This window comes from Corvus hawaiiensis, chromosome 17 (genome assembly GCF_020740725.1).
Source record: "Corvus hawaiiensis isolate bCorHaw1 chromosome 17, bCorHaw1.pri.cur, whole genome shotgun sequence".
NCBI classification, from domain to species: domain Eukaryota; kingdom Metazoa; phylum Chordata; class Aves; order Passeriformes; family Corvidae; genus Corvus; species Corvus hawaiiensis.
Genome location: NC_063229.1, coordinates 3100555 through 3126073, shown reverse-complemented (window position 1 = coordinate 3126073; position 25519 = coordinate 3100555). Strand labels below are relative to the sequence as shown.

The following is a 25519-nucleotide window of genomic DNA, read 5'->3' as shown; positions in this document are numbered from 1 at the left end:
AAAATGAGGTGCATATAATTCCACCTGCTCTCTTCCCATTTTCCTGTGTGTTGCACTACAGACTTTGTTAATTACTGATCCATTCTGGCTAAAAACTGATGGAGATGGAGGTAGAGAAGTTGGTTAAATTTCTATGAGTTGTGAAAAATCCAGATAAAGTATATACATGCATGGTAGGGAAGGGACCTAAATTAGTACCCAGCTGAGAGAAAAGCTGCAGTGTGTTTTCCATGATTATTCCTTGCTGGAAGCTTGACGTGGAACCAGCGAGGGTTCCGCTTGTGGAGTCTTTTCTCAGCGGGCATTTAAGGGGAATAGAAGAGGCACTGGAGTCAAGGTATTGGAAAACATGGAAAGAGAGGTAGGGCTGTTGAAGTGCAGGGCAGAGGTAAATTGTTGCTTCCTGCTTCTTTCTCTGGTACTCTGCTTTTCCTGGTTAATTAATGGAGCTTGCCATAAGTGAACAGCCTCTCGGTTTTAGCAAGAGTACAATAAAATAAGACTTTTCGGTTTTATTGTTCAAAAATAATTAGAAACTTTCTGGCAGCTGAGAGAACTAAACAATGTGTAGTATAGTTTCTTTTCTTAGAAGTTTTGGCAGGCAGTAGTATGTTCCTGGAATTTTCCTTAAGCTGGTTGTTGGTGAAGGCTGTGTCTCCCAACATACACATTTGCACATCCACATGTGTTAACTCAGCGGGTGTTTGCAGGACACTCATTTCAGATGTGGTTAAGCTGCTAGATTTTTTCTCTGCATATTCTCAATGAAAATGATCAAATGTTACTAAAATAATTTCAGTGAGTGCATTTGCAGGGTTAGAAATGAAAGTTGGCTTTAACATGTGCTTCTGAATGAGTGTCGTATGGTGTAAATGCTTAGTGTGGGAGTTCAGTTGAGAGTGATGCCCTTCAGGGATCCCAGGTGTATTCTGTGCAGTGTTATTTCTCCAGGTGGGAACTGGCAGCTCCTCTGTAAATCCAAACTGCTTTAGACTACCCAATGTGTCTGTGTTGGTCTAGATGTAATCTGATTGCTTTCATATAGTGTAAAGAATACCCAGGGAGTTTGGTACAACCAGTCACAGGAGCAGAATTAAGAATTGCCCTCTAAATTATTTAAATTTAGGCTACTTTTTAAATACTCACATTAAAATCTTTTTCACTCTAATGTGATATAAATTTGTGTTATTCACATTGAAATTTAGAAACAGCACTGAACTCTACTAATAACACCAAAAACTATTTGAGCAAGTCATTAGTACCTTTTTTGGTGATGTCACATTTTGCAATAGGGAACACTGGCAAGCTGCAGGATGCAAGAACTTCCCATTTCACCACTTTCAAATACCTGTGGAATTACCAGTTTCCACAGTCACTGTCACAGACTTTTGCTTCAAATCACAGCCTCCAAAAAGAAAGTTGCCATATTGGGACCTGGTCCCCTTGTACAAATCCTGGTTTGCTTGGTGTGGCTGAACACATTTGGGGTTAGATAAACTGCTTGTGGTGTTATCAGCTGTAAATTCATAAATTGAGTCTTTTGACTCACGATACAGATAGCAGCAGCCTAAGCTAATACTTTCCTTGTTGGAAGTAGTGTTGTGTGCAGAAAAGTGCTTGAGAGCTGGCACGTGATGTTTGCTCTGTGTTGGGATCCCATTTGGTGGCTGCCCAAAGCAGATCAGCAGTGTGGGCTCAGTGCTGATGAGCATCTCCTTGGCCACAGCAGCTGAGCCTCACGAGAGAGGGGTCACCCAGAGAGGTTCATGAATGGTTTGCAGTAGGTTCTGAGCAGGGAAGATGGTGTGGAAGTGACACAAAGGAGGGAACGTGGCATGACAGGGATGCAGGGAGTGGTCTGGAAGTTGTATCCAACAGGCTGTTCATTTTGCAGTGTAGTTCAGTTGGTGAGAGATGCTGAGGTGAAATGAAATGTGTTCTAAAAATGAATAGGTGACGGGATATCTGGGTATTTCCAGAGGGATGTCTGTATATAATATAATAGTACACCATTTAATTTCTCTGGAAGCTCTCTGATGCACATTGTCCGCTTTGCCTGCCCCCCAAAACCAAATACTGCAAGTAAGAACCTCTGCTGCTTTGGGCTGGGAGGATCAGACCATGCTTGATGTGAGGGTTGGGATGTGCCAAGAAGAAAAGTTGTGCAGTAACTGGAAGTTGTCTTGCTCTCTTTCAAAAGTGATATATTTCCTTCTCTAATTAAGTGCTTTGTAGAGTTACAGCCCTTGTCTGTAGATTTGATCTGACCAGGTGAAAACAAAAAAGATACAAAAGCAGGTTTCTCTAAATTCGAAATTCACTTTTTAATTTAATAATTTATTTTCAGTCTTTTTGCTATGCTTGTGGATTGTGGTGTTTTATTTTTTAAAACCAAGTAGTACTTGACACAGGAAGGTAAACTTATCCAGAATTTAAGACACAAGACAAGCAGGTGTTTTAGACATAAGAGGTACAGCAAATTTTGGAATTAGGACATCATTCACTAATTAATTGGCATATTGAAGGGACAAAATCAAAACACCTCTTTCCTAGAACCTGAATAGTTACAGGTCGTGTGATAGAGACAGCCCTTTGTAAAGGATTTTCGGTACTTTTGGGGGAATGGAAAGGAACTAGATAGAAAACAAGTGTGGTGGGTCTGTTTGCACTATAATGTGTCCAGATGTCAAAAACCAGATGAATTTTGGAGCTTCTGAGTATTGAAATGTTTGCATTCTCTCTTCATGCAGATTCAAGATCCAGCCAATATTATGGCTGGCAGTGGGTCCAGATCAGGACCAGCCAGTGGGTTGTCCATGAAATCACAGCTTCAGATCACTGGTGAGCCTTCTGAAATTATCTGTCTTTTCTGGTTAGAAATGTGACAGTGTTTTTCTGCAATTAAACAGAGTTTACTATGTTGCATTTGAGGAAGTTTTGCATTGTAGAAAGCCCAAGAGAGGTCAAAATTGATGTTAGGCCATAATCACTTGGCAACTGTTTTAATCTTCATTTTATCTAAAATGCATTTTGAAATGATACATTTTTGTGTAAGAAAAAAAAGGAAGGAATAATCCTTTTTGGGTGCTGTTAAGTAAGTTGTACAGGCAGTCCTTCTGGAAATGTAATAGTGCATTATGATACTGCTTGCACTTACTGAAACTTGGCATAATATCAAATCTAACACTTTTTCCTGACACTGTTGTTTGTTAAATTTGACTTACTGCTTCTCCCTTGTTACATGTTTTTATGGCCACCATTGCAATGGATAAAAAAAGGGATAAAAAATTTAATAAAAGTGTTGGTGAGACTATCACTGTAATTGAACACCTCTGGATTGTTTTGAAATGGATTTATATAACAGGCTTTGCTTTTTGTAGTGCCTCACCAACAGAGCAGCTGTTGAAACTTAATTTTCTCGCTTTTGCTCTCTGAAAATTTAACTGAGGCATCAAAACTGAATGGGAGAGCTGGGGGTGCGTGCAGGTCTCTGTTTAGAAGCATCAATTTTGCACCTGCAGTGTGAAGACCTGGGGGCATATGCAGAAGTTTCAGAAAAGGCATATTGAGGAGATGAAAAGAACTGTGAAAAGTAGATGGGAAAGCTTTAGGCTAGGAGGGAGGTTGGATCTCACTAAGTTACACAGGCTGTAGCTATCCCTCTGAGGTCACAAGCTTGTGTTTCCTCAGTAGGCTGTGAGGCTGTAGAGAAATCTTGTTCCTACAGGTTGATATGGGAGAGAAATTGGAAGAGGGTTTCGCAGAAGTACCTCCTCCACATAGGGATGGAGAGCAGAGCCAAGGATTGAAGTGGTGATTGCTGTCTAAGGCTATCCCTGGGACTCACACAAAGACAGTGAAGCTGAATAAATGCCTCAGTGTTTAGAAGTGAGACTACTGAGATATTTGAATTTCAGGTCTGAATTTCTGTAGATGTTCAGCCATGATCTGCAGCAAACTGTTGCTGGTGTTACTTTCCACCTGCCCTACCCTCAGTGCCCCATTCTGCTGCCCTCATTAGTTTTAAATGAAATTTTAGGGTGTCTGGGTAAGAACAAACCTTGAATGTAGGTACAAATCTGCTGATTTCTGCTGTTCCAAAGCAGGTCGTTGAGATAATGAGAGATGTTGAGGTATGAGGTGCTATAGCATAGAAGTCCTGGAGACAGGAGGGGAAGGATGGAGAGATGTTTGTGAAAATTAATGAGTTAATTTCTGTGAGATGTCTGTAATACACAGAAAAGGAGTTTTCCTTGGGAGCAGTTCAGAGCAGTTTATACTAAGCTACTTCTCTAAATCTCTGAAGGAGCATAGACTATAAAGGGAATCTGGGGAGATTAGCCAGATGGGCCTGAATTAGTCATCTCTTTTTTAAGGATGTAGTGAGGCTGTGGTGGGTGACAAACACACAGAAGAGCAAGTTGTTCTTTCTTAGAACAGTGAATTCAGGGGTCAACTGGGAATGATAATATCTTTGTCTTCAGTACTGTTTTGTGGGTTCAGTGTCACCAGTGAATCCAAGAACAGCCGGGATTCAAACATCACGGTAGACACACATCTTAAAGGAGGCAGCAAAACAGTGCTGTTTGGAAACATGGGAATGCTGCAGTCAGTAATGCTGAATGCTAAAAAAAAACCCCAAACACCAAAAAAAACCCCAGTCAACACCCAGCACACCCTCTCCCCACCAAAATTGAGCCGCAGCTCCTGTAGAGATTTGTTGTTGCTGGAACAGGAGGTAGTTACTGGAACTCAGGGTTTGGATTCAGCTTTTCTGTAAGCTTGCTTAGCTACAGCAAACTTTACACAAAATTAATTTTCTCACTGATGTTCTGTTCCTGAGAAGTTGTGGCAATTTTCCATGGTGCCTTGAGAGGCAGATCATGCTTTGAGCTTTTTAACAAGCAATGTAATAAACTCTAGGAATTCTCTTGGCTGGCGATAGACAGGAGAAGGTTGTAGGGGATATTTTCTGCTTTCAGCATCTAAGCACTTCTGTGGATCTTGCACTGGTTAAGATTAATTAGAGTGTCTGATGTTGCAAAAGTATTGTTGCTTGTTTTAGGTATTTGTGTGAGTTATGGCATTGTATAAATGAGCTGGAATGCAAGATGGTTTTTATTCATCTAATGTGGTTCTTTTCTTGAGTGTTATTGTCAGGCATCAATGACCCGATACTTGGATACTGAAGCACACAACTGAAAAATACTCTTTGCAATTGACATCTTCCTGAGTAAATTACTGGTTTTTTTCTTTCTTAACAGTTATTTCGGCAAAACTAAAAGAAAAGAATAAATGGTTTGGACCTAGCCCTTATGTGGAAGTCTCAGTAGATGGACAGTCAAAGAAGACAGAAAAATGCAACAATACAAATAGTCCAAAGTGGAAACAGCATCTTACAGTGTAGGTTTGGTTTTAATTTCCAATTTATTTGAGCTAAATTAATGCAATTGACAGTGGGCTTGAAGGCTGTGTTTTTATTTTAAGCAAGGAGTGGAATGTTGCATGAGATGGTAAGATTTGTGTAATTTCTGGAGTAATTATAGTACAGTCCAAAATAGGTATTTACAAACTATTACACTGCTTGTGCTTATATTTTGTATTAATGTGTGTGGCATATCAAAGGAGCTCTAATTCTGTGAGTAGTAAGGACAGTAAGGTAATTTAATATTAAAACTGATGGTCCCATGCACATTTTTGTTGTCATATTTAAAGTTATAGTTTTCAGAAATTCTGTGGCTGAAAAGTGTAGCTGTTCTTTGTGTCCCACTGTGGTGTACCATGCCATAACACAGATAGTTGGCTCTGTCTTGTGCACCTCTAAATTCAGGCACAAATCCAAAATGCCCAGTTGATTTGTGCAACTTGTTAGTACGAAACTAACATCAAATTCAAGATGAATACAGCTGTTGATGTTTGCTTGGCCCAGTATTTCTGCTGTGAAATGATAGGAAGTGTAAAGCATGAATAAAAAAGATACACAAGTTCTATAAAATTTAGTTTTCTCTTAATGTCACATGGAACTCTGGGATAAAGGTCAGTCTTGCACACTGGACAGGGACTTTTCAGAAAGGCATGTCACATGGAATATTAGGAAGAAATTATTCCCTGTGAGGGTGGGTTAGGCCCTGGCACAGGGTGCCCAGAGAAGCTGTGGCTGCCCCTGGATCCCTGGCAGTGTCCGAGGCCAGCTTGGACGGGGCTTGGAGCAACCTGGGATAGTGGAAAGTGGGGTGGAATGAGATGGGCTTTAAGGTCCCTTCAATGCAAACCATTCAGTGATTCTCTGGTTTGCTTGTACTTAAATTGTAGATTATTCTTCTTGAAGCACCTGGAACATTGCCTGATGAAAACCTTTTTTGAATCTGTACTTCTATTGTAATTTAGGTTATTATGAAGTTTTAGTTACTACTATTTACTACCTCAGTTTGCACTGAGATATATTAAGAAAAAGGAAATCTTGCACTTTATATGCATAAAAGTCTAGAAGAGCAGAATTTTCTTTTACCTTTTAAAGCTTGTCTTTTTCTCTTTCTTTTTTTACTGGGAATGTTTGTGGTTTGTGCTGTGCTAGTCCACACAATAATACATGGGCCATTTTTGCCTCTGTTGAGTACGAGCTAAGCAGAGACACCCCATGTATATCAACTTCATTGAAGGTTACACTAAAGCTACATGGAGCTTAGTGAAGTGAATTGGTTTTTAGGAAATATTTTGGCACAGCTGCCTATATTCAGGTTCAGGATGAAAAGGAAAGATGTAATGGCTTCTGCAAATGAGGGTGGACCCTCTTGGGGTTCCTTTCCTTGGAGAGAGTTTGTTAGGTGGATCTTCTGAAGGGATTGCTGACTGTGAAAGTCTGGACTTATCAACCGTGTACAGCTGAAATTTTCCACTGAGAAAACAAGCAGTCATTTGTACCTGTTTCTCAAAATGAAAATAGTTTAAAACTATAGAAATGTTAGAATGTTCCTTCTAGAAAAAGAATGTCAGTATTAAAAATTACTTTGAAGTTGCTGTTATGGAACTTACTGTGTATTACTATGGAGTTGCTGGTAGTTTTTCTATGTTTTCCTTAAAATAGTAATAATAAAGAATGTACTCTGTCTATGAAGAGTCTTGCAGCAGTGTTGATTGACATGACATATATAGATGACATGAGAATGTGATAATTGGAAATGGTTTGATGTTACCACCATTATTTCTTCGTTTTTAAATAACTTAAAGTGACAGTGGAAGCAGATGGCTCAGTTCATCCCCTTCCCCACCAACAAATGCCCTTACAGTGCTCAATTTTTTCTTTTCAGAATTGTCACTCCCGTAAGTAAATTAAACTTCCGAGTCTGGAGCCATCAAACATTGAAGTCTGATGTCCTTCTGGGAAGTGCTGCTCTGGATATTCATGAGACTTTGAAATCCAACAGTATGAAATGTAAGTCTGAGATGGAGGGCACCTCAGAATGCCATGGAGTTCCTCAGAAACTGTCTGTTAGTGAACATGAATGCTGTGTGCACCTCTGGAAATGGCCCTTAAGGGTTCCTTTTGGTGCTACAGGTTGCTTTTATGAGCTTCCTCCTACTTTTTCAGAGTAATCTTTTTTGGTTATACACAGGCTGCCTTAGTGTTCCTGAAAACAAGATGTTTTTTCCTTTGCTAGTGTGTGCAAGAGGGAGTGAAAGGCTAATTAAAGAGAAGAGTTTCCTTTTACATAGCTTAAAAAATAAAACTATGGTTGGGATTCTGGTGCTAGACAGGAAATATGTAAAGTTATTTTTGTTCTAAGTAGTTCCACAGGGATATATTGTATTATTTCATTCATCTTAGAACTAGTTAGGCTTTGGGCAATATGTGCATCCTGGGAAGCTTGAAGGAGAAATACAGAGTTCTACAGACCCATTACAGCACCCATGGGGCTGCAGCACAGGGCTCTGTGCTGTCCTGCTTTTGTGGTGTCCTTTAAAGAAGTGTTGGCTTCCCAGCTGTCCCACACGGGTGTTGCAGATGGAGAATGCTGGCAGCAGTGAGAGCTGCTCTCCTGGCAGTGCCTGTCCTGCTGAAGCTGGGTGAAAATCCTCTTGGGTCAGTGCATTTGCTGTCTGACACCAGGCACCTATTGGAGCTCACTGGGGTTTGTTTCAAACCTTTTCAGCAAGAATATTTATTTACAGTTCTGTTTCACTGAAAACCCTGAATATACCATTGGTCTGGGGATATGATGGAAAATGTTCCCATTCTGAATGTGAATCTGGATGTCATTAGGTAAATGTGAAGCTTTTTAGTCGAAGACAGAAATTATATCTGCTCTTAATCAAGAATAAAGTGAATTACACTTCCTAACTCTATATTGAGGGCAGGTGCATTAATTGCTGCAGAAATATGAGACTCAATCTCTGCTGTAATGATAACCCTTTCTAGGCAGCAGCAAGATTATGGTCCAGTTTTTGCCCTTTTTGTAGAAACAATAACTTTCTAATGATACATGAAAACGCTCAGTTTTTACCACACAAAAAAATAATGGAGAGGCAGAGCTGTAGTTCTGGGGGGTGTTTGGGGTTTTTTTCCCCCCTTGATCACTGAGATCTGCAATTGGCTTCTTGAATAAAAGGCCCTTTTTTCTCATGTAGTAAGATAAGCTCCCTTTGTTCTGTGTTCTTTTCCAGTGGAGCAGGTAGTGGTGACGTTGCACCTCGTCGGTGACAGGGAGCCAGCAGAAGTGGTGGGAGATCTGTCGGTCTGTCTGGATGGGATGCAGGTCGACCCCGAGCTCCTGACCAATGGGGAAGCCTCAAGTACAAGAAGTAACTTTCAGTCCAAATCTAGATGTATCTGCTATGCAAAGCCTTTTTTGGGGAAGCTTTAACACAATTTAAATAATTCCAATAACAGCAGTTTCTGTAACTTTCTGTTGATAGAGATCAGAAGTCTCGTGCATTTTTATTTGAGGTGGAGTCATAGTTCACAGGGCAGACCTTCAGCCTTATTGTAACAAAAACCAGATCAGCATCTTTATTTCCTGGACTTTGCAAACTTTTACCTAGAGAGCCCAAACATTAATGAAAGCCTCTAGCGTCTCTGAATTTTAATAACATCATAAACAGAAAAAAATATAAAGTTGGTTTGATCTCATCATCATCCTAGTAATAAGTATTCTGCTTACTAGGAGACATGGGTTTATATTAATTTTTCTTAAAATAGCTCATTTAAATAAATGTATTCATAGGTTTAGTTCCCTGTGGAGAGCTGCAGAGAGGGATCCACTTTCTGTGTAGTTGTGTGTACAGTTTTTTAAACTGAAAACTTGAATACATGTAAAATACCTAATTACACTGAAATAAAAAAGTGATTTTAATTCCCTTGGAGCAGGACAGGCAGTGGAGCATTTCTGATATATTGTACTTTGAGAAGTAGAACTAGATAAGAGGTACTTTTCTACAAAGCAGCATGAGAGAGTGTCTGGTGTAGTGACCAGCTGGGCACTTAATTGGCAAGTTCTAGGCTTCTGGGTTTTTTAAAGTCCTAGAAGAAGTTGCTTTGAAATTTCATGTAAGTATCACAGAAAAATTTAATCAATACACAAATTCTGTCACCATTATTTCTTAGAGCTTTTAGTCCATTTCCTTTCCATTTTATTAAGAGGATCAATTGCACAGACTGATTGTATAGAATTTTATTTGTAAGTAAAAGCCAAGTGCTGGGATTTTGGGGGACTTACAGAGCAGGGCTGAGGTGTAGGGATAGAAATACCAAGTGAAAGTACCAAGTTTACCTCTTATGCAATACTTGATTTTCATCTGTGCTTTCTTCAATTTCCCAAAGTTCACCTACTGAGAAAAAGGTGGGAAAAGTCATGCAGGTAGTGGAATTGAGTACTGTTTACAGGGTTGGGCTCGACATAGCAAGCCCCAAGTTCAGCAAAAGGTTCCCAGATAATCAGGGGACTGGAGCACGTAAGGAAGGATTTAAATGTTAAAGTAGTCTAGCACATTGTGCAGACTAAAGGCACTTCAGACAAACACATTGTTCACAGAGTTGCTTTTAAGTTAAGATTTCTCGTGCTGGGATTAAATTCCTTCCGTGCACAGTCCACTAACAGCACATTATCCTAAGCCTTTCTGTGACTACATCCTTGTCTTTGCCTAGATCTGTCCACAGTTCCCATCAGAACTGAGAACTGATTTCTTTATTAATGACATTTGTTTAACTCTATGGAAATAAAGTATTGGTGCTATGTACATAAATGAGCAGTTCTGTGCTGCATATCCAAGGTTTGCAAATGCTGGCGCAAAAGGCAAATATTTCCAAGCCGGCTGAATAAGTAGTTGCAAAACATTTGCAAATCTAGGCTGAGCTGCTGTAATGCTTTTGGAGTGCAGCCATATTTTGTACCTGCTTCAATGCCTTTATGTTAAATAATTTACTGAGAAGGGGAAGGGTCTGGGCTAGAGAGCCGCAGAAAACAAAGCCCCCAGCCAACCAGAGTGGAGATTTTAGTGAAGTTTTTGCCTTTTCTGCTCTGCCTGTCATCAGTGAAGGGGAGAGAATATGAAAAGCCAGCTCCACGTAAAAGAATGAACACTGCTTTATACTGCTAGAAAGACAGTGTTACTAAACTCTGTGTGTGGGGGTTTGGGAATATGCGTACAGTCAAATGAGATCCTGTTGTATCTTCCGTAAGGTGGAAGTATTACAGTGGCAGTGGTTGAAAAAAAATTGTATTTACACACACAAATAGAGACATGCAAAACATGTACAGCTTTGAAACACAGTAGATAAGCAGCACATAGTGTCTCACCTCCACACTTGAAAGAAGTGTGAGCATTAAAGGCTGCTGTTTTACTTGGAAATGATTCAGAGTGTTGCTTTTAATTCTGTTGTCTTTTTCTTCCTGGTATTTAAGGTCCTACACAGAGTGAAAGCTCCAGAGTAAAGAGTGATACACGGTAAGACTTCTTTCCTCTTTTGTTTTTTTTTATTCTGCCTTTTAGTATTCACAGTTTTGAAAGAGGAATTGTGTGTTTTGGAAAGAAGACAATGAAAAATTTATGAATATGCCCTGCAGCAGTATCTGTCGAGATCTGAGCATGCCCTAAACAAAAATACTGAACTGTTGCTCAGCTCCATTGTCTGGCCTCAGTTTTGCCTCCAAACCTGGTTGATCTTTTCGTTTTTTCCCTTTGTGTTCCTCATCCTTCTCCCAGTGATTACCCAAAGTAAAATTTATAGTTAAAAAACCCCAAACCAATGGCACTGGTTATTTTTACACTGGTTGGCTTTGTAGCATGGAGGTATCAGAATTATGTTTAGCTTTGTTAAGAAGATCCCAAAAGCTGTCTGGCTCTTACAGTGCGTTAAGGCTGATACCGGATTATGAACCTTGCTGCCTGGTAGGATAAGAGTGTGCTCAGCACCATGTTACTTTAATTAGTTCCCAGTACTAAGAGTATTTTAGGGATCTGTACAGGGCACAACACTCTGCATGACATCTGGAGTAGCCAAGCTAAATTTCACTTTTTTTTAATAGTTCGTATTCTTGGCTGTGTTGTCTGAAGTCTTCCCATGAAAGTTTGTTTTTGTTCTGCTTCCTTTTTGTGTTTGAAAGAATGTTTAGATCCCTGGATATTCAGAATACCTGAGTGTGTATTAGGATAATAACAACAACAATAGTAATGATTTAGTTTTGTTATCAGCCAGGTGGCTTTTGGTTGTCATTGTGAGGATCATGTAAATGCTCAGGAAAGTGACTTTCTACAAGGGTGTGTAGTGAAAGAACAAGGGGGAACGGCTGAAAAACTGGGGCTAAATTTCCTACAGACTTGAGGTCACTAATGATTTGGATCCACTTTCAGAATTACATGCACCATACCTGGTAGAGAGCAAACGTGTGTTTGACAATGATATTGAGGTTAAGTGAACATGTTTGTACTTGGGCCTTTATGACTTATGATTTACTTAGCCTTACCTACTGGGTTTCTGTACATTTAAAGGAATGTCATTTTAGAGGTACTGGATTGAAACTGTAACCTTTTGTTTCTGATGGCTTATGTGCTTGACCTGTAAATCCACTAGAATTTTAGTTGACAACCTTTTTATTTTGCCCAACATATTCTGAAAACAAAATGCTTTAGAATAAAGATGTAGACACCTCTAACTTTGCTTAAGGAGCTACAAATATATCAGAATAATACTGTGCTAGGTGTAAGTGAACAGCACAGCATGGGTCAGTACTGCTATGTAGTTTCTTAAGTCTAGTAAGGTTGAGCAGTTTATATTCATAGCTATTGGTCAAAACTTCGTCCTAAATTCTTCAGCCTGTTCCAGAATTGAGTTTACAGGGAAAATCTATGTATGCATTTGTGGATACAAATATGCTGCTAGCAAGAATTTTTCTTGCTTCTTTCCAGTCCCATGAGATATTTTTCTCTCTCATGGAAGATATTAGCAGAATTCTATAAGCTATGAACACCTGTGACCTTGCAAAGCTTTGTTTATAGTACAGTAGGAAAATATTTTGACAATGGATGTTTTAGGATTTTAGCCAATCACCCCCAAGGGGTGGCTGATCCTTTGACCAATTAGACTATGAAGAAAAAAGTCTATAAAAGAGTTTGTAAAATAATTAAAGAAATCGATCTTGCTGCACAATTCCTGCCTGCTGGATCTCTCTTCTCCCTACCACTGTGCGATACTGCGACATGCATAAGTAAGATTTCTAAAACTTGTATCATTTTGTGTGTTCTGAGCATATGGCAGCCCTGTGGAGTAAAGGCATACAGGCTGTTCTCAGGCCTTAGTCAGCTTCTCATCTTATTAGAGACAAGTGGGACTCATGGGCAGAAATAGCTGAGCAGCAAAATCCAGAGCCTGGACCTAAGGGCAAGGGTATTGAATTGGGAAATGAAAGAGGAGATTTTGGTGACAGATGTTACATACATCTATTTCACCACCTTTCCATCAGTTGAGGTTTCAAGTACCTCAGGAGATAAACTCTGAGTATGTTTTTACAGATGTAAAGATGCTTGGAATTATTGTGAGTGTTAAGAATCTCACCTAGTTGTAACTGTAGCATTCTAGTGTCTTTCATGTGTATTTTCAACCCCCCTGAAAGTGTCCCAGGCCAGTCTGGATGGGGCTTGGAGCAACCTGGTCTAGTGGAAGGGGGCTGGAACGAGATGAGCTTTAAGGCTTGTCCCAACCCAAACTCTTCCATGATTCTGTGATTTGCAAAGTTTCATGTCACCCATGCGCTACTAGAACAGTTCTCTGTGTTTTTTCCTGCAAAAGGACTAACTCAAATGGCCTTGAAAGCTGTGAGGATGCTGCTTCCAGTGAAAACAAGACCGTTAATGGCAGTGACTCTCCATTACTCACAAATGGAAACTGCAAACCTGCCAGACCTCCCAGGCCTGCCAGGCCCCCGCCCCCCACTCCCCGCAGACCCCCATCGGTAGCCGGTACGTCCGTGGGGTGGGCACTCCTTGAGTGAACGTAACTGTTTCTGCTCCTGATGTTTAACTGCACTTTTTGATGGTAAACTCTTTGGCAGGTCATTTCTGAAGGAGTGTTTTTAGCTTGCATTCAGCACGTGTTGTTTAGTCATTGTTCCTGTTACTGGAAATTCCTTGTTTCCATGTCTGCTCAGAGGTGGTGGCAGTCAGTGATGGTGCTACAGAGGGTGGAGCTGGGACCAGGAGAACACAAGTGAATGCTGCTGCTGCTGCACTAAGGCACCCACTGAGGGTGACATGAAATCCATTGAAGGACTCACAGAAGTGTCTCAAGTTGATAGTATTGAGTTCTGAGATACGAGTTACTGGTTTCTACAATTCCAGTTAGATTCTGTGAAGTTGCAGCACTTAAAACATTTACTATTCTTCTCTGCTGAAATGGATAGATTTTTTTTATCTAGTTACTTAAAAACTATTTGAAGGCCACTAATTTTGAAAAGTTACTTGATGTTTTTTGAGTAATTCCTTTACCCCCATACAGTGCAATGTTTCGGTAGTCTCATTATTACAATTGATAAATACTGGGTCTGGATGGGCCCTGCAATACAGTAATTACTTTAAAAGATTAATCCAGTGCAGTTAGTTAATAAGATTTGACTTGTGTTCAATTTCTAACCCCACCCACCAAATGACATTAAGATAAAACTGAAAACATTTAAAGAATGTCTGTGTTCCCCTCCCATTGTGATTGTTACTTTCCATGCAATATCAAATCTTCTCTTGAAAATTTTATGCTTATCATCACTTAAACTATTATTCCAAATAATAAATGGAAAAGAATTAATTCATTAGTACAAGGAAGTAGTTTTTTATCATCATTTAATGTTTACAGAATGCAGACAAGGTAAATATTTATCAGAAATACCAAATTGTGCTGTTGATGGCAGTCCTTGGATTAAAGCATTTTTACAGTGAGACAGAATTGCTGTTTAGTTTCTGTATGAGAGCAAAACGTGGCTGTGGAAACAGCAGTTCTTGCAGGTTTGCTTTTGTAATGTATAACTTCTACAATAGATTGGTGATAAATGTCAGTTCAAGGCTTTTTCTCTTCTCTCTCTGACATCATAGCAAATGCAAATGGTCCTTCATCCATGTCCACAGAAAGCGATGGGGCCAGTGCAGGATCACTGGCAGGTACAGCCTCAAATACACCTTCAGAGCAGAGCCCTGAGGGGGCAACAGCCGCAACCACAGCTCCTGCCACTCCTGCACTCACCACTCCTCCAGTGTCGAGACAAGTCCAGCCAGTAAATCCTCCACCTCAGGCCCTGACTACAGCCAGTCAAGGTCCTCTTCCACCTGGGTATGGGTTTAATGACTTCTTTCTCCCTGTGTGTGCTGACTTTTCTGGTTTTACTTTATTTTACTTACAGTAGGTGTAACAAACCATTGATAACATCTGCCCTTTGCTGCCTGACAAAAATCCCCCAATATGAATTTGGAGAGTTTTATAACTGTTTTGCATGATCGGTCTTCAAGCATTCAAGGAAAGAACTACTTTTGATACTTATTATATATTCCCATGTCAGTGAAACGCAGGTTTAAAATAGTGTGACAACCTGTTGTCTTCAAATTAGAATAAAATCAGGTAGGAAAATATTGGTACAGATAAGAAGAAGAAAAGCTGCTGTTGCAGTTCGTAATCTGCAGCGTGTCTTGAAGATTTGGATTTCATACTGCAGCTCCTGGGAGTAGCAGGGACATGCTGCTGTGCTTTGGGTACACGTAGAATTTGTGAGATAGCTGGCCTGTTGCCTCAAAGCTCTCAACTTTAAATAAACAACAGTGAAAAAGTTTCTGGACTCTCTAAATGAGGGAAAACGAAAACTTCCCAATGTGAGTGGTGTAATTGATGAAATAGCTGCCTTAAATTGCAGGTAGTTGAACCAAAAGGTAGGAGAGGTCTGAATTACCTCACAGGATAATGGAAATAAAAAAGTGGTCTTGAAAACATCAGTTATTGCTTTATCATTTTGATTTCAACAGAAATAGCAAATAGCATCTTTTTTTCCCCGTGTGATGTTACATTTAATGCAAATACAGGGGTAAGTCATTATCCCAAATGCTGCATATGCAGAAAATGTGAGCAATGCCCTTATGGTGATCTCTGCATAGACTTGATCACTGAAAAATGTGCATGTATTAATTTAATGCTCTAAATACTCTAAAAGGGGATTATGATCTGTAGTTGGTTCTGTTCAACAGGTTATTGATACGCTTGATATTGAGTACAAAATTTTGCTAAAATTGTTACACATAAGCATGAATTTGAGCTTCAGTTTCCCAGAAAGGTAGTCATGTACAATGTTTTTTTAAATTTTAGTTGACATAGAATCACTGTTAGAGGAATGGTACCACTGTGTGTTGCACACCGTTCTGGTGCATCTCATGAGCCAAGGGTTAGTTTTAAGCATTTTGTTTAGAAATAAGCATTTTATGAAAACAAATGTTTCTCATCTTTATGCTGTAGATGCATGGTTGGATTAGTTTGATCTGGAGGAGGATTAAACTCTTTGATCTATTTTCAGTTGGGAGCAAAGAGTAGACCAGCATGGTCGAGTGTACTATGTGGATCATGTTGAAAAAAGAACAACGTGGGATCGGCCAGAGCCTCTTCCTCCAAGGTGAGCCAGGATCAGCCATATGATCATCTCAGGTGTCTGGGTTTTTCAGGAATTAATTGCCTGACAGTTTGCTAAAGCTGGAAAGGATATTTGTAAATAGAAATGTGAACCCAGTGCAAATAGTTGCTCCAGGTTGTCTCTAAGGATTACATATGGAAAAGAGTTGAATGTCAAAAACAACCAAATCTAAATTTACTGTCAAAGATTAAGCAACTGCATCTTTACTGACTGTCAGTTAAAGACAGTAGACACCCCCAAGAGTAAGAGAACCAAAACCACAGAAAAGTATTTTGGGAGTGAGGTAACTATCAGCTTGAGCAGGAATGCTCTTGGTTACTTCTTATCCCAAGGTTACTCTTCACAGGCCTTTGATCTTGTCTCAGGGTTCCCAGCTGCCAATTTACTATGCACAAAGAAACCAGCTTTGGTTATTAAACTTCTCCAGCTCTTGGCATCAGAACAGCCAGTGATGTTAGTTCACAGTTTTTCTGTTTCTTATTTTTTAACAATATAAGAAAAATACAAGAGTTGTTCTGTTGCACTTTTTCATCTTTAAATAGTTCACACACAAGAAAGAATTACAAAGTGAAAATATGGGATAGTAAAGAGAACTTTGTATTAAAAGAACAAAAACTGGCAGACAGTCTCCTAAATGGAGCCCACCTGTCATGTTTCAAGTTATTTTGAACTCTTTGAACAGATCAACTTGTGTATTGCTTAAGCTTACTTAGAATAGGAATGTTTTCTTTCAAGTTTTGTGAGTAGTACTGATCAGATATGAACTGAAAATTAAAAAAAAAAAAACCAAAAGAAAATCAAACCAAAATAAAACACCAAACCCAATGCCCAAACCTTCCTTTTCTGCCAAATCAGTGTGAGGAAGTCTTGCATTGAATAGCTTGAAATGTCAGGGGGGTTGATGAGTTTTAGGAGAAACCAGCAGATTTATGGTACAGGCTGGGTGAGATAACTGCAGTGATGCCAGCACAGTATGGACAGTGGTTTAGTTGAAAACTATTTCAAAAAACCCTAAAAATACAGTAAATTGAATGAGTCTGACTTTGTATAGCATGCAACAAAAAAAAGTGATTCTCCTAAAACAATTCTAGCTCTTGCATAATTCTACCAAAGGGTGCAAGGAGAAGAAACTGCTGATGAGCCCATGCTTTCTGTTCCCTTCCACCACACTGGCCTCCAAGCACCTCTGAGCCCTTAAATTGCCTGCTGTAACTGTGACTTGTCTTTTTTCCCCAAGCTGGGAGCGCCGAGTTGACAACATGGGGAGGATTTATTACGTTGACCACTTCACCAGAACGACGACGTGGCAGAGACCAACGCTGGAGTCCGTCCGCAATTACGAGCAGTGGCAGCTCCAGCGCAGCCAGCTCCAAGGAGCCATGCAGCAGTTCAACCAGAGGTTTATCTATGGGGTAAGGAATACATGGGTGACTGTGAGGATTGAGGTGGTTTTGGGGTTTGGGCATGCTTGTGGGTGACCTTTCCCTATGAAGGCACCAGACTCTGTTATGTTCTATGATATATCTTTGTGTGTAGCACGGCAGGGAGGGCTCATTGTAACATTAGTTCATGTCCTTGCAGGCAGCACATGGGGTTTATCTGTCACCTCAGTATATCTTGGATAAAATTTATGTACAATATTGATAAAGCCTTTGGTTCAAAACACACTACAGCTTAGTAATAAGCTGATTTATTTGTATTGTATCTTGTGTTACCCTGGCCAAACACCTGGGAGGTAGGCAAGCTCACAGGCTTTTACCCATTTCTGCTCTGGGTAAAATGAATTATGTGCAGGGAATGTTAGAGCAGGGAAATTGAAAATAATCCTTCCAGCATTTTAAATCCATTGTCTGCCTGTGATGAATAGCTGACATTCAATCACTCCAGCTCATGATACTCATGCTCATCAAGAATGATGTGAGTTCTGATTTGGTGTATGTGTGAGAATAAAATGGAGCCTGTAAGAGGTGGTAGGGAGAACTGTACTGAGTGCAGGAATGAAGTGGTTTGCTTTCTGATTGTTTTGGGTGCTACTGTACTAATTTCCTCCTGCGTAGGCAGGGGCACTAAACAAAGAGTAATTATTTCTTGGCACTGTAGTTAATTAAGCATGCCAAGGTCAGTAAAACAGGCCTTCTCTGTGAAGAAAAAGAAATAGTTGGCATCTTTGCTTATGTGTAACATTAACAAAACTGCATTTACTTCAGTAATCTGGGATGGCTATGGTAGAACATCTGGATAGCAAATGACTAGTCATTAATGCCTCATTTGTTTGTGTAACTTGCAGAACCAGGATTTTTCATCCACACAGAACAAAGAGTTTGATCCTCTTGGCCCTCTGCCACATGGATGGGGTAGGACTAACTTGAATGTGTTTTGTAATGCAGTGTAATTAAACATTAAAGCATACTTCTGCCAAATTATTTGTCAGCTGTTCTAGGCTAGTTTTTAAAAATTAAAATCTGGATTAAAAATATTTTAAAATTAGATCTAATCAAATGTGCTATTAAAACAGAATCCTGACTAGGATATTCCATTTCAAAGTGGTTTAGAAACTATAAAGTGTTCTGGTTCACTGGTAACAAGTGTAATAGCTGCTTTAACACTCTCATCCTTTTGAGAGTTTTTCATTCCCCCCTACCATCCTGTTCCTGCTAAATCAGCCTCCAAATCCTCTCTAAATCAAACTGCCAAATTCTCTCTCCAAGACAACTCTTGAACAGTTTTGTTGGTCTGAAAATGTCTTTTATAGTGACAACTAAGCACTTTTTGACTTGGCCCTCCCCCTGGAATAAATTTGTTCTTGTACTTTACAGGGTTGAGAATTTACAATTAATACAAATTTTGTCGGGGTGTAATAAAAACATAGAACTGTAAAACTGCTTTCTGGTGTGACTATCAAGCAGATACAAAAATTCAAGTTTTATGATACGTAGGCGAAGCTCTCAGAATTGTGGAATTTGGAGCAAGTAATTACTTGGCAGAGTTGGACCTCGGTATTTGGGCTCATCTGCTTTTCAAACAGAACTATTGGATTTTTTGTATCATGGTATTGATGCAACTTCGTGCCATAAAGCTGTTGTTCCCCACACTTGTGCTTAGTACATTACATATATAGCATTTCAAAGAAAAGTCTTTAGGCTGGCATTGTCCGGGAAATGGCAAACTGAGTCTCCACATTGTGTGGAATTCTGCTGTCAGGCTCTTAGGCAAATGCCTATTTACAGACTTCTCTTGGAAACTGAACCTTTTGACTTGTGGTAGTCAGATTTTGGCCCATTTTTGTAATTTCTCTTGCAACACTGAGTAAAATTGTTATGAAGAGCTGCAGAATGGTACAGAAGAGCAAGCCAGGGCATTTCTTATAAGCTGTGTTAGGTTGGTGTATGCCCATGGTTCATCTGAGAGAAAATATAAATTGGTTTTCTTGGAAACTGCATTGCCCATTTTTTATTCCCTGCTATAATTTGAACATGAAGCCCCCTGGTACCTTCTGTATACTTCTGTGTACATCTGTTCCCTCCTCTGTGTTTGCTTTCTGTGTTGCTTGTCAGGCACATCACAATATTTGACACAGTTGAAATTTCCTATGGACAAAACAGCTCACAGTTCTCCCTTTTTCAATTAATTTTTCCTACAATTGAAAAATAAATGACATAGTAAGGAATAATGTCAATGATTATTTGATTGTTATTATTATTTAATTATTATTAAAATATGTTGGGTCAGAGGAGGTACAGAGAAACCTGAGGACAGGAGAGGCTATGGCAGGGTCTGGTGATTGGTATTATTTATTTGATGTAGTCTCAGCAATACATTAAAGGGGGAATTGAATTTTTTCTCCTTTTACATCTTTTCAGAAAAGAGAACTGATAGCAATGGCAGAGTGTATTTTGTCAATCACAACACACGAATCACTCAGTGGGAAGACCCCAGGAGTCAGGGGTAAGAAATCAGTTGCAGCTTCATGTATGATGAAAATGTAAATGAAACAGAAATGTAGCCAAGCAGTGAGAGCAGAGTGAGCCAGGAACTGCTGTGCACAGGTGACACATGGATTGTGCTATGCAAACATCAGAGAGCTCATAAAAAATTAAGAGATATTAGCCAAAAAGGAAACTGTCACAGTATTACTTTGTTATACTACAGTTACCAGGAAAGCCTTGGTCAACAGTAAGCAATAAGCTCAATCCCCAGGACAGCTTCTGCTTTTCATAAGTAATCAATGACATTTGTTTAAACACCTGTATCATTGGAGGAAGGAGAGATTTCTTTTGTATGATGATGGGATAGTGCAGAGAGTCTTGAATAAGACTTTGGTTGTTTCCTAGACAGTCACAGAATCACAGAATGGTTTGGGTTGGAAGGGACCTTAAAGCCCATCTCGTTCCACCCTCCTGCCATGGGCAGGGACACCTTCCACTATGCCTGATTGCTCCAAGCCCCATCCAACCTGGCCTTGGGGACAGTTCCAGGGATAGGCAGGAGACAGAAAGAAGACAGACCCAAAAAACTGCAGCATCTTTTCCTCACACCTTTTAAAAAAAGGAGGAACAAAAGAGACAGAGAGCTTGAGGCACTACTAGAAACACTGGAGTTCTGTGTCACTGTGAGTCTTTGAGGTAAGGAATGGAGGCAGGAAGTTGAGGGTGAAGGGTCTTCAGTCCCAGCTGCTGTTTGAGCTGAAAATCTCTGTTTGGTGAAGCAACTTCACCTGTCCTCCGTGGAGAAGGAGGGGAAGGGGGACAGCCAAGGCTGTGTGAGAGGGCTAACAGCTGTAGCCACTCACCTCTGCAGCAGCCAGCTGTGCAGAACAGTTACTCTTGGAGCAGCCCAACAACAGCATGTTTGGGCTGCACAGTCAGGACAGGGTGTTTATGGAGGGAAGTCACTGGGGAGCACGTCACAGTGATACTGCTCAGGTCTTCCAAATATACTGAGATCTACTTTTGTGTATAGCAAAACTGAGTTTGGAGTTGTCAAAAAATTATACATGATCAGTATTTGCATTTTCTTTTATTTTTGTCATTCTGAAATGTTTTTGGCTGCTGTGATTATACATGAGGTACCAAAAGCTACCTGTTAAAATTATGTCAGTTTATGAGTAAAAGCTTTGTAGTTAGAAGATAAAATTCTGTTGTTTGTGAAGGAAACAATAAACCTTGCTTACATTTTTCCCTGAAGGGGTTTTTTTTTTTTTTCTTTTATTTAAGGTAGTGCAAGCAAATGAGCTAATGTTTACTTAACCAGTCATTTTGGTCTAATGGAGAGCTGACTGCAAATTTAGGAGCAGGGGAAAAGCCAAAATAAATCCAAATGGAAACTTTCTCAATCCGTAGATTTTCTAGATGTTCCGAAATGCTTAATGTCTCAGGTATTACTCGATTGACTTAATAGATTAAGTTGATCAGTTACCATGTATTTTATTGTATCCATAGTCAGTTAAATGAGAAGCCCTTGCCAGAGGGCTGGGAAATGCGATTTACTGTGGATGGAATTCCCTACTTTGTGGATCACAATAGAAGAACCACTACATACATAGATCCCCGCACGGGCAAGTCAGCTCTGTAAGTGTTCTTAACATTTTACTAAGTTTTCAAAAGTCAAGTTTAGCACACATCATTTTCGAAACCTTTTTTTTTTTTTCCTCTTACTACGTTATTAGGCAGAAAGTTTTACATAGAGCAATGCTGCTTAATTACCTGGGATTTTTCATTCACTGCTAAGTCCCTGAAGAAGGCAGAGTTCCGAACACTGCAGAATCCTTCTTGCCACATAGTGAATGATATTTGAGAGTAATGGAGAAGCTGCATCTGTCCTGTTGATGACCAAATCCCTTCCTGAGAGTTACTAGTCTCTCTTTTTTAAAGAGACCCAACCCTTTCTTTTTTTGATTTTCTTAGGAACCAGAATGAGGTCAAAACCAGAATTTACCTCCCAAGTTAACTGAATGTCATCACATCCTTATTGTTAGAATCTTTTTTTACAGTTAATGATCAGGTAGTGTTTTAAATGTACTGATAAGCATTCCACAGTTTACAAAGGAAGATTTTTTTCTTTTAGTTTAAAAACAAGAAATTACACTCCAAAATCAAAAAATGTGACTAGATAGCCAGCTAAACCATACAGCTGTATAACTAAAACATTCGCAGACTTTTACTTCAGTTACAAAAACACTTGGAAATTCATTCTTTTCCTCGTTTTGGTTGCAGAGACAATGGACCCCAGATAGCTTATGTGCGTGATTTCAAGGCCAAGGTCCATTATTTCAGATTCTGGTGTCAGGTACGGATTCATTTCTTGGCAATATTTGCTTGCATTTTTGGTTTTGCTTAGATGGTTTCAATGCCTTCTTCAGTGCCTTCCAATAAAGGGAATCAAACTACTTTAAGGTTAAAGGTGAGGTAAATTAGGAAGGAGGAAATACATTGTATTGTATTGAATTGTATCATCTCAGGTAAGCTTTAAAGCAATGTAACTTATAGCTTTAAAATGTTTTAGAATAAAGGAAGACATCGATTTACCTACTTTTCTTGAAGTGGTGGGTTTCTGAATAGCATTTTCTTGCTGCTGTTCATACAGGAATATATGGAGGCAGTATTTTTAGAGCTAATACACGATCTACTTTCTGTATAAATACCCACTTCTGGCAGAAAATGCAGGGCATTTGCCACACAACAGACATGTCTAAGCACTGAAGGATATACTGTGGTGCATGTTAGGGTGCTCTAACATAATACCAAATTCCAGTGTGTCAGTCTTGGTCCTCTAAGCTCTTTATATCAAGAGATGAAGTAAATTCGTGTTTAGGAAAAAGTCTTAGGTTTAAATGTTCCAGTTTTCAAGAGTCACTGAATTATCCTTTGAAAATAGTGGAGAGCCTCATTTTTCACTTGGAATTTTGTGCAGTATAGCCTGAATGTTTTAATTTTTTATTAAATTAATAGAAACACAGAATGGTTTGAGTTGGAAGGGACCTTAAAGCTCATCTCATTCCAACCCCCCGCCATGGCCAGGGACACCTTCCACTGTCCCAGGCTGCTCCAAGCCCCAATGTCCAACCTGGCCTTGGGCACTGCCAGGGATCCAGGGGCAGCCACAGCTTCTCTGGGCACCCTGTGCCAAGGCCTGCCCACCCTCATAGGGAACAATTTCTTCCCAGTATCCCATCTACCCCTGCCTTCTGGCAGTGGGAAGCCATTCCCTTTGTCCTGTTGCTCCAGGCCCTTCTCAGTAGCCTCTCTTCATCTTTCTTGTTGGTCCCTTCCAACCATAATTATGTCACCCTGAAGCTTCTCCAGACTGAACAATCCCAGTTCTTTCAGCCTTTTTTCATAGGAGAGGTACTTCATGTGTCTCATAAATTCTGGGGTAGAAACCCTTTCTCAGGTAGAATATGTTACTGATCTTCATGTTTTCCAGTATCTTGTAGGAGTGCAATATTTAACCTGTTCTGAGCAGCATCTGGAGATGTGTGCATGCCACTGTAGATAGTAATGTTGGAAGCAGTCTGTTCTTGGATTAAATTCCAATTCAGATACCTTGATTACTGGGTTTGTTTTATATAAATTAACGAAATTCAACTGTACGTTATAATATATACAACAAATACCGGTCCAAACTCAGTAGTGGAAACTTTAAGTGATTGTACCCTTCACCTCTAAAAAATTTCCTTTCAGCAACTGGCAATGCCACAGCACATAAAGATCACAGTGAGCAGGAAAACATTATTTGAGGACTCGTTTCAGCAGGTATTGTATTAAAACATGAGAGTAATGGGCATGAAAATTGGAGTTACTAAATTTCTTGTCACATGTCATTTTTGAGCCTTTGATAGCTTGCTAATGTTACTTTAAGTCAGGCTAACAAAAATACTAGTTTAATAGTCAGGCTGCGTTCACACTTAGAAGATCATGTTAAAATATGAAGTTCTGGCACTGATTTATCTGGCAAAGGTGATTTTTTTTTTTTTTTTTTTTTTTTTTTTAGTTAGTTTTTTTTAAGTTTTTCCTCAGGGTGATTTAAAATGTGAGTTAATTTTGAGGAGCGTGCCGGGGCAGAGCAGCACCCCATTCTCAGGATGTTTTCAAGTTGTGCTGATGTTTGTTAGTGCATTTTTCCTCACAGTGTGTTGTACTCTAGTGTGGGCTATGTACGAAAATATATTAAGTTGATCTTAGTCTGGTTGTCTTGAAATGAGTAATTAATTTTTTTAAAAACAAAAATTATTAATTCTATTTGCATTATTAGTAGTGAAATTCTTGTTAATCTCTGTAGACCTAAGGTTAAAATGTTAAGCTCTGTAGACCCTGGTTAAAATTTTTCCAAATTATTAAAAGCTCTAGTTCTTGTTAGAAAATAGTAATAATTCTAGCCAGTGCTTATAGCTGTTTTCTTAAAAAGAATTGATTGTTTTTCTTTCACTAAGATAATGAGCTTCAGCCCTCAGGATCTCCGGAGACGTTTATGGGTTATTTTCCCTGGTGAAGAAGGTTTAGATTATGGAGGTGTGGCAAGGTAAACTACATTGAAATGGCAGATAATAACTTGTTCTGTAAGTGATGTGAAGGCTTCCCCAAAGCAGATACTTAAACTGCAGTGCTTTCACAATAGGAGTGAAGTTTATTCCTTATCTTGGAACATCTGAGGAAGGCAGTTCTGCAAGATGTTTGCTTCTCTTAAAACTGTATAAAGTGATTTTCAGTTTGCATTAGAAATGGCTTTAATCATCTCCACGATTAAAGAGATGCAGTTTACTCATCTAAAGTGAGCTTTTGACCCAACCGTTAATCTCAAAGTAGAGTTTATTGAAAAAATGAACAGAAATCTACATTTAAATCCAAAATCTTGACTGGAATGTAACTGAGAAGTGCATATGTTAATTGGCATTCCCCAACCCCGGATGTTTAGATCAGTGGTAGACTTGTAATGTGCTCATTTAGATAAGAGTGGGTTTTATCCAAACCACTGACAGTTGTGTATCATTGCACCTTTGCATTTTAATTTGTAATTTGCTCTAGTTTCCCTCTGGTGTCAGTGTGGGCCAGCTGCTCTCTGGGGAAGGAGGCAGACTGTGCCAACAAGGGCCTGAGTCAACATGAGTTAGCTGCAGTCATTTCTGCTGTGATTTATTTTGAAATGTGTTTTTATTGTTTGTGTGATTTCAGGGAGTGGTTCTTTCTATTGTCACACGAAGTCTTGAACCCCATGTATTGCCTGTTTGAATATGCAGGGAAAGATAACTACTGCTTACAGATAAACCCAGCCTCTTACATCAACCCCGACCACCTGAAATACTTCAGATTCATCGGGAGGTTCATTGCCATGGTAAGTCCTAAAGCAGGAAGAGGGCCTGCCCTGTAATTTTCCTA

The 25519-nt window shown here is 39.5% G+C and overlaps 1 protein-coding gene across 4 annotated transcripts in view; it reads left to right on the top strand.

The window, feature by feature from the left end:
- The window catches only part of ITCH (itchy E3 ubiquitin protein ligase), a 59785-nt gene that overhangs the window by 23945 nt on the left and 10321 nt on the right, over positions 1-25519 (top strand). For 3 of the 4 annotated variants that reach the window (XM_048321737.1, XM_048321735.1, XM_048321736.1), the window contains 16 exons: positions 2751-2841; positions 5265-5403; positions 7308-7432; positions 8662-8799; positions 10899-10941; positions 13283-13452; positions 14575-14809; positions 16035-16130; positions 17386-17560; positions 18436-18502; positions 20009-20093; positions 21587-21715; positions 22361-22433; positions 23828-23899; positions 24577-24665; positions 25316-25475. In XM_048321737.1, the coding sequence (XP_048177694.1) occupies positions 2772-2841; positions 5265-5403; positions 7308-7432; positions 8662-8799; positions 10899-10941; positions 13283-13452; positions 14575-14809; positions 16035-16130; positions 17386-17560; positions 18436-18502; positions 20009-20093; positions 21587-21715; positions 22361-22433; positions 23828-23899; positions 24577-24665; positions 25316-25475 (1866 nt within the window). In that variant the 5' untranslated portion in view covers positions 2751-2771. The remainder of the gene's footprint in view (positions 1-2750; positions 2842-5264; positions 5404-7307; positions 7433-8661; positions 8800-10898; positions 10942-13282; positions 13453-14574; positions 14810-16034; positions 16131-17385; positions 17561-18435; positions 18503-20008; positions 20094-21586; positions 21716-22360; positions 22434-23827; positions 23900-24576; positions 24666-25315; positions 25476-25519) is intronic. The other variant, XM_048321738.1, reaches the window with a different exon arrangement.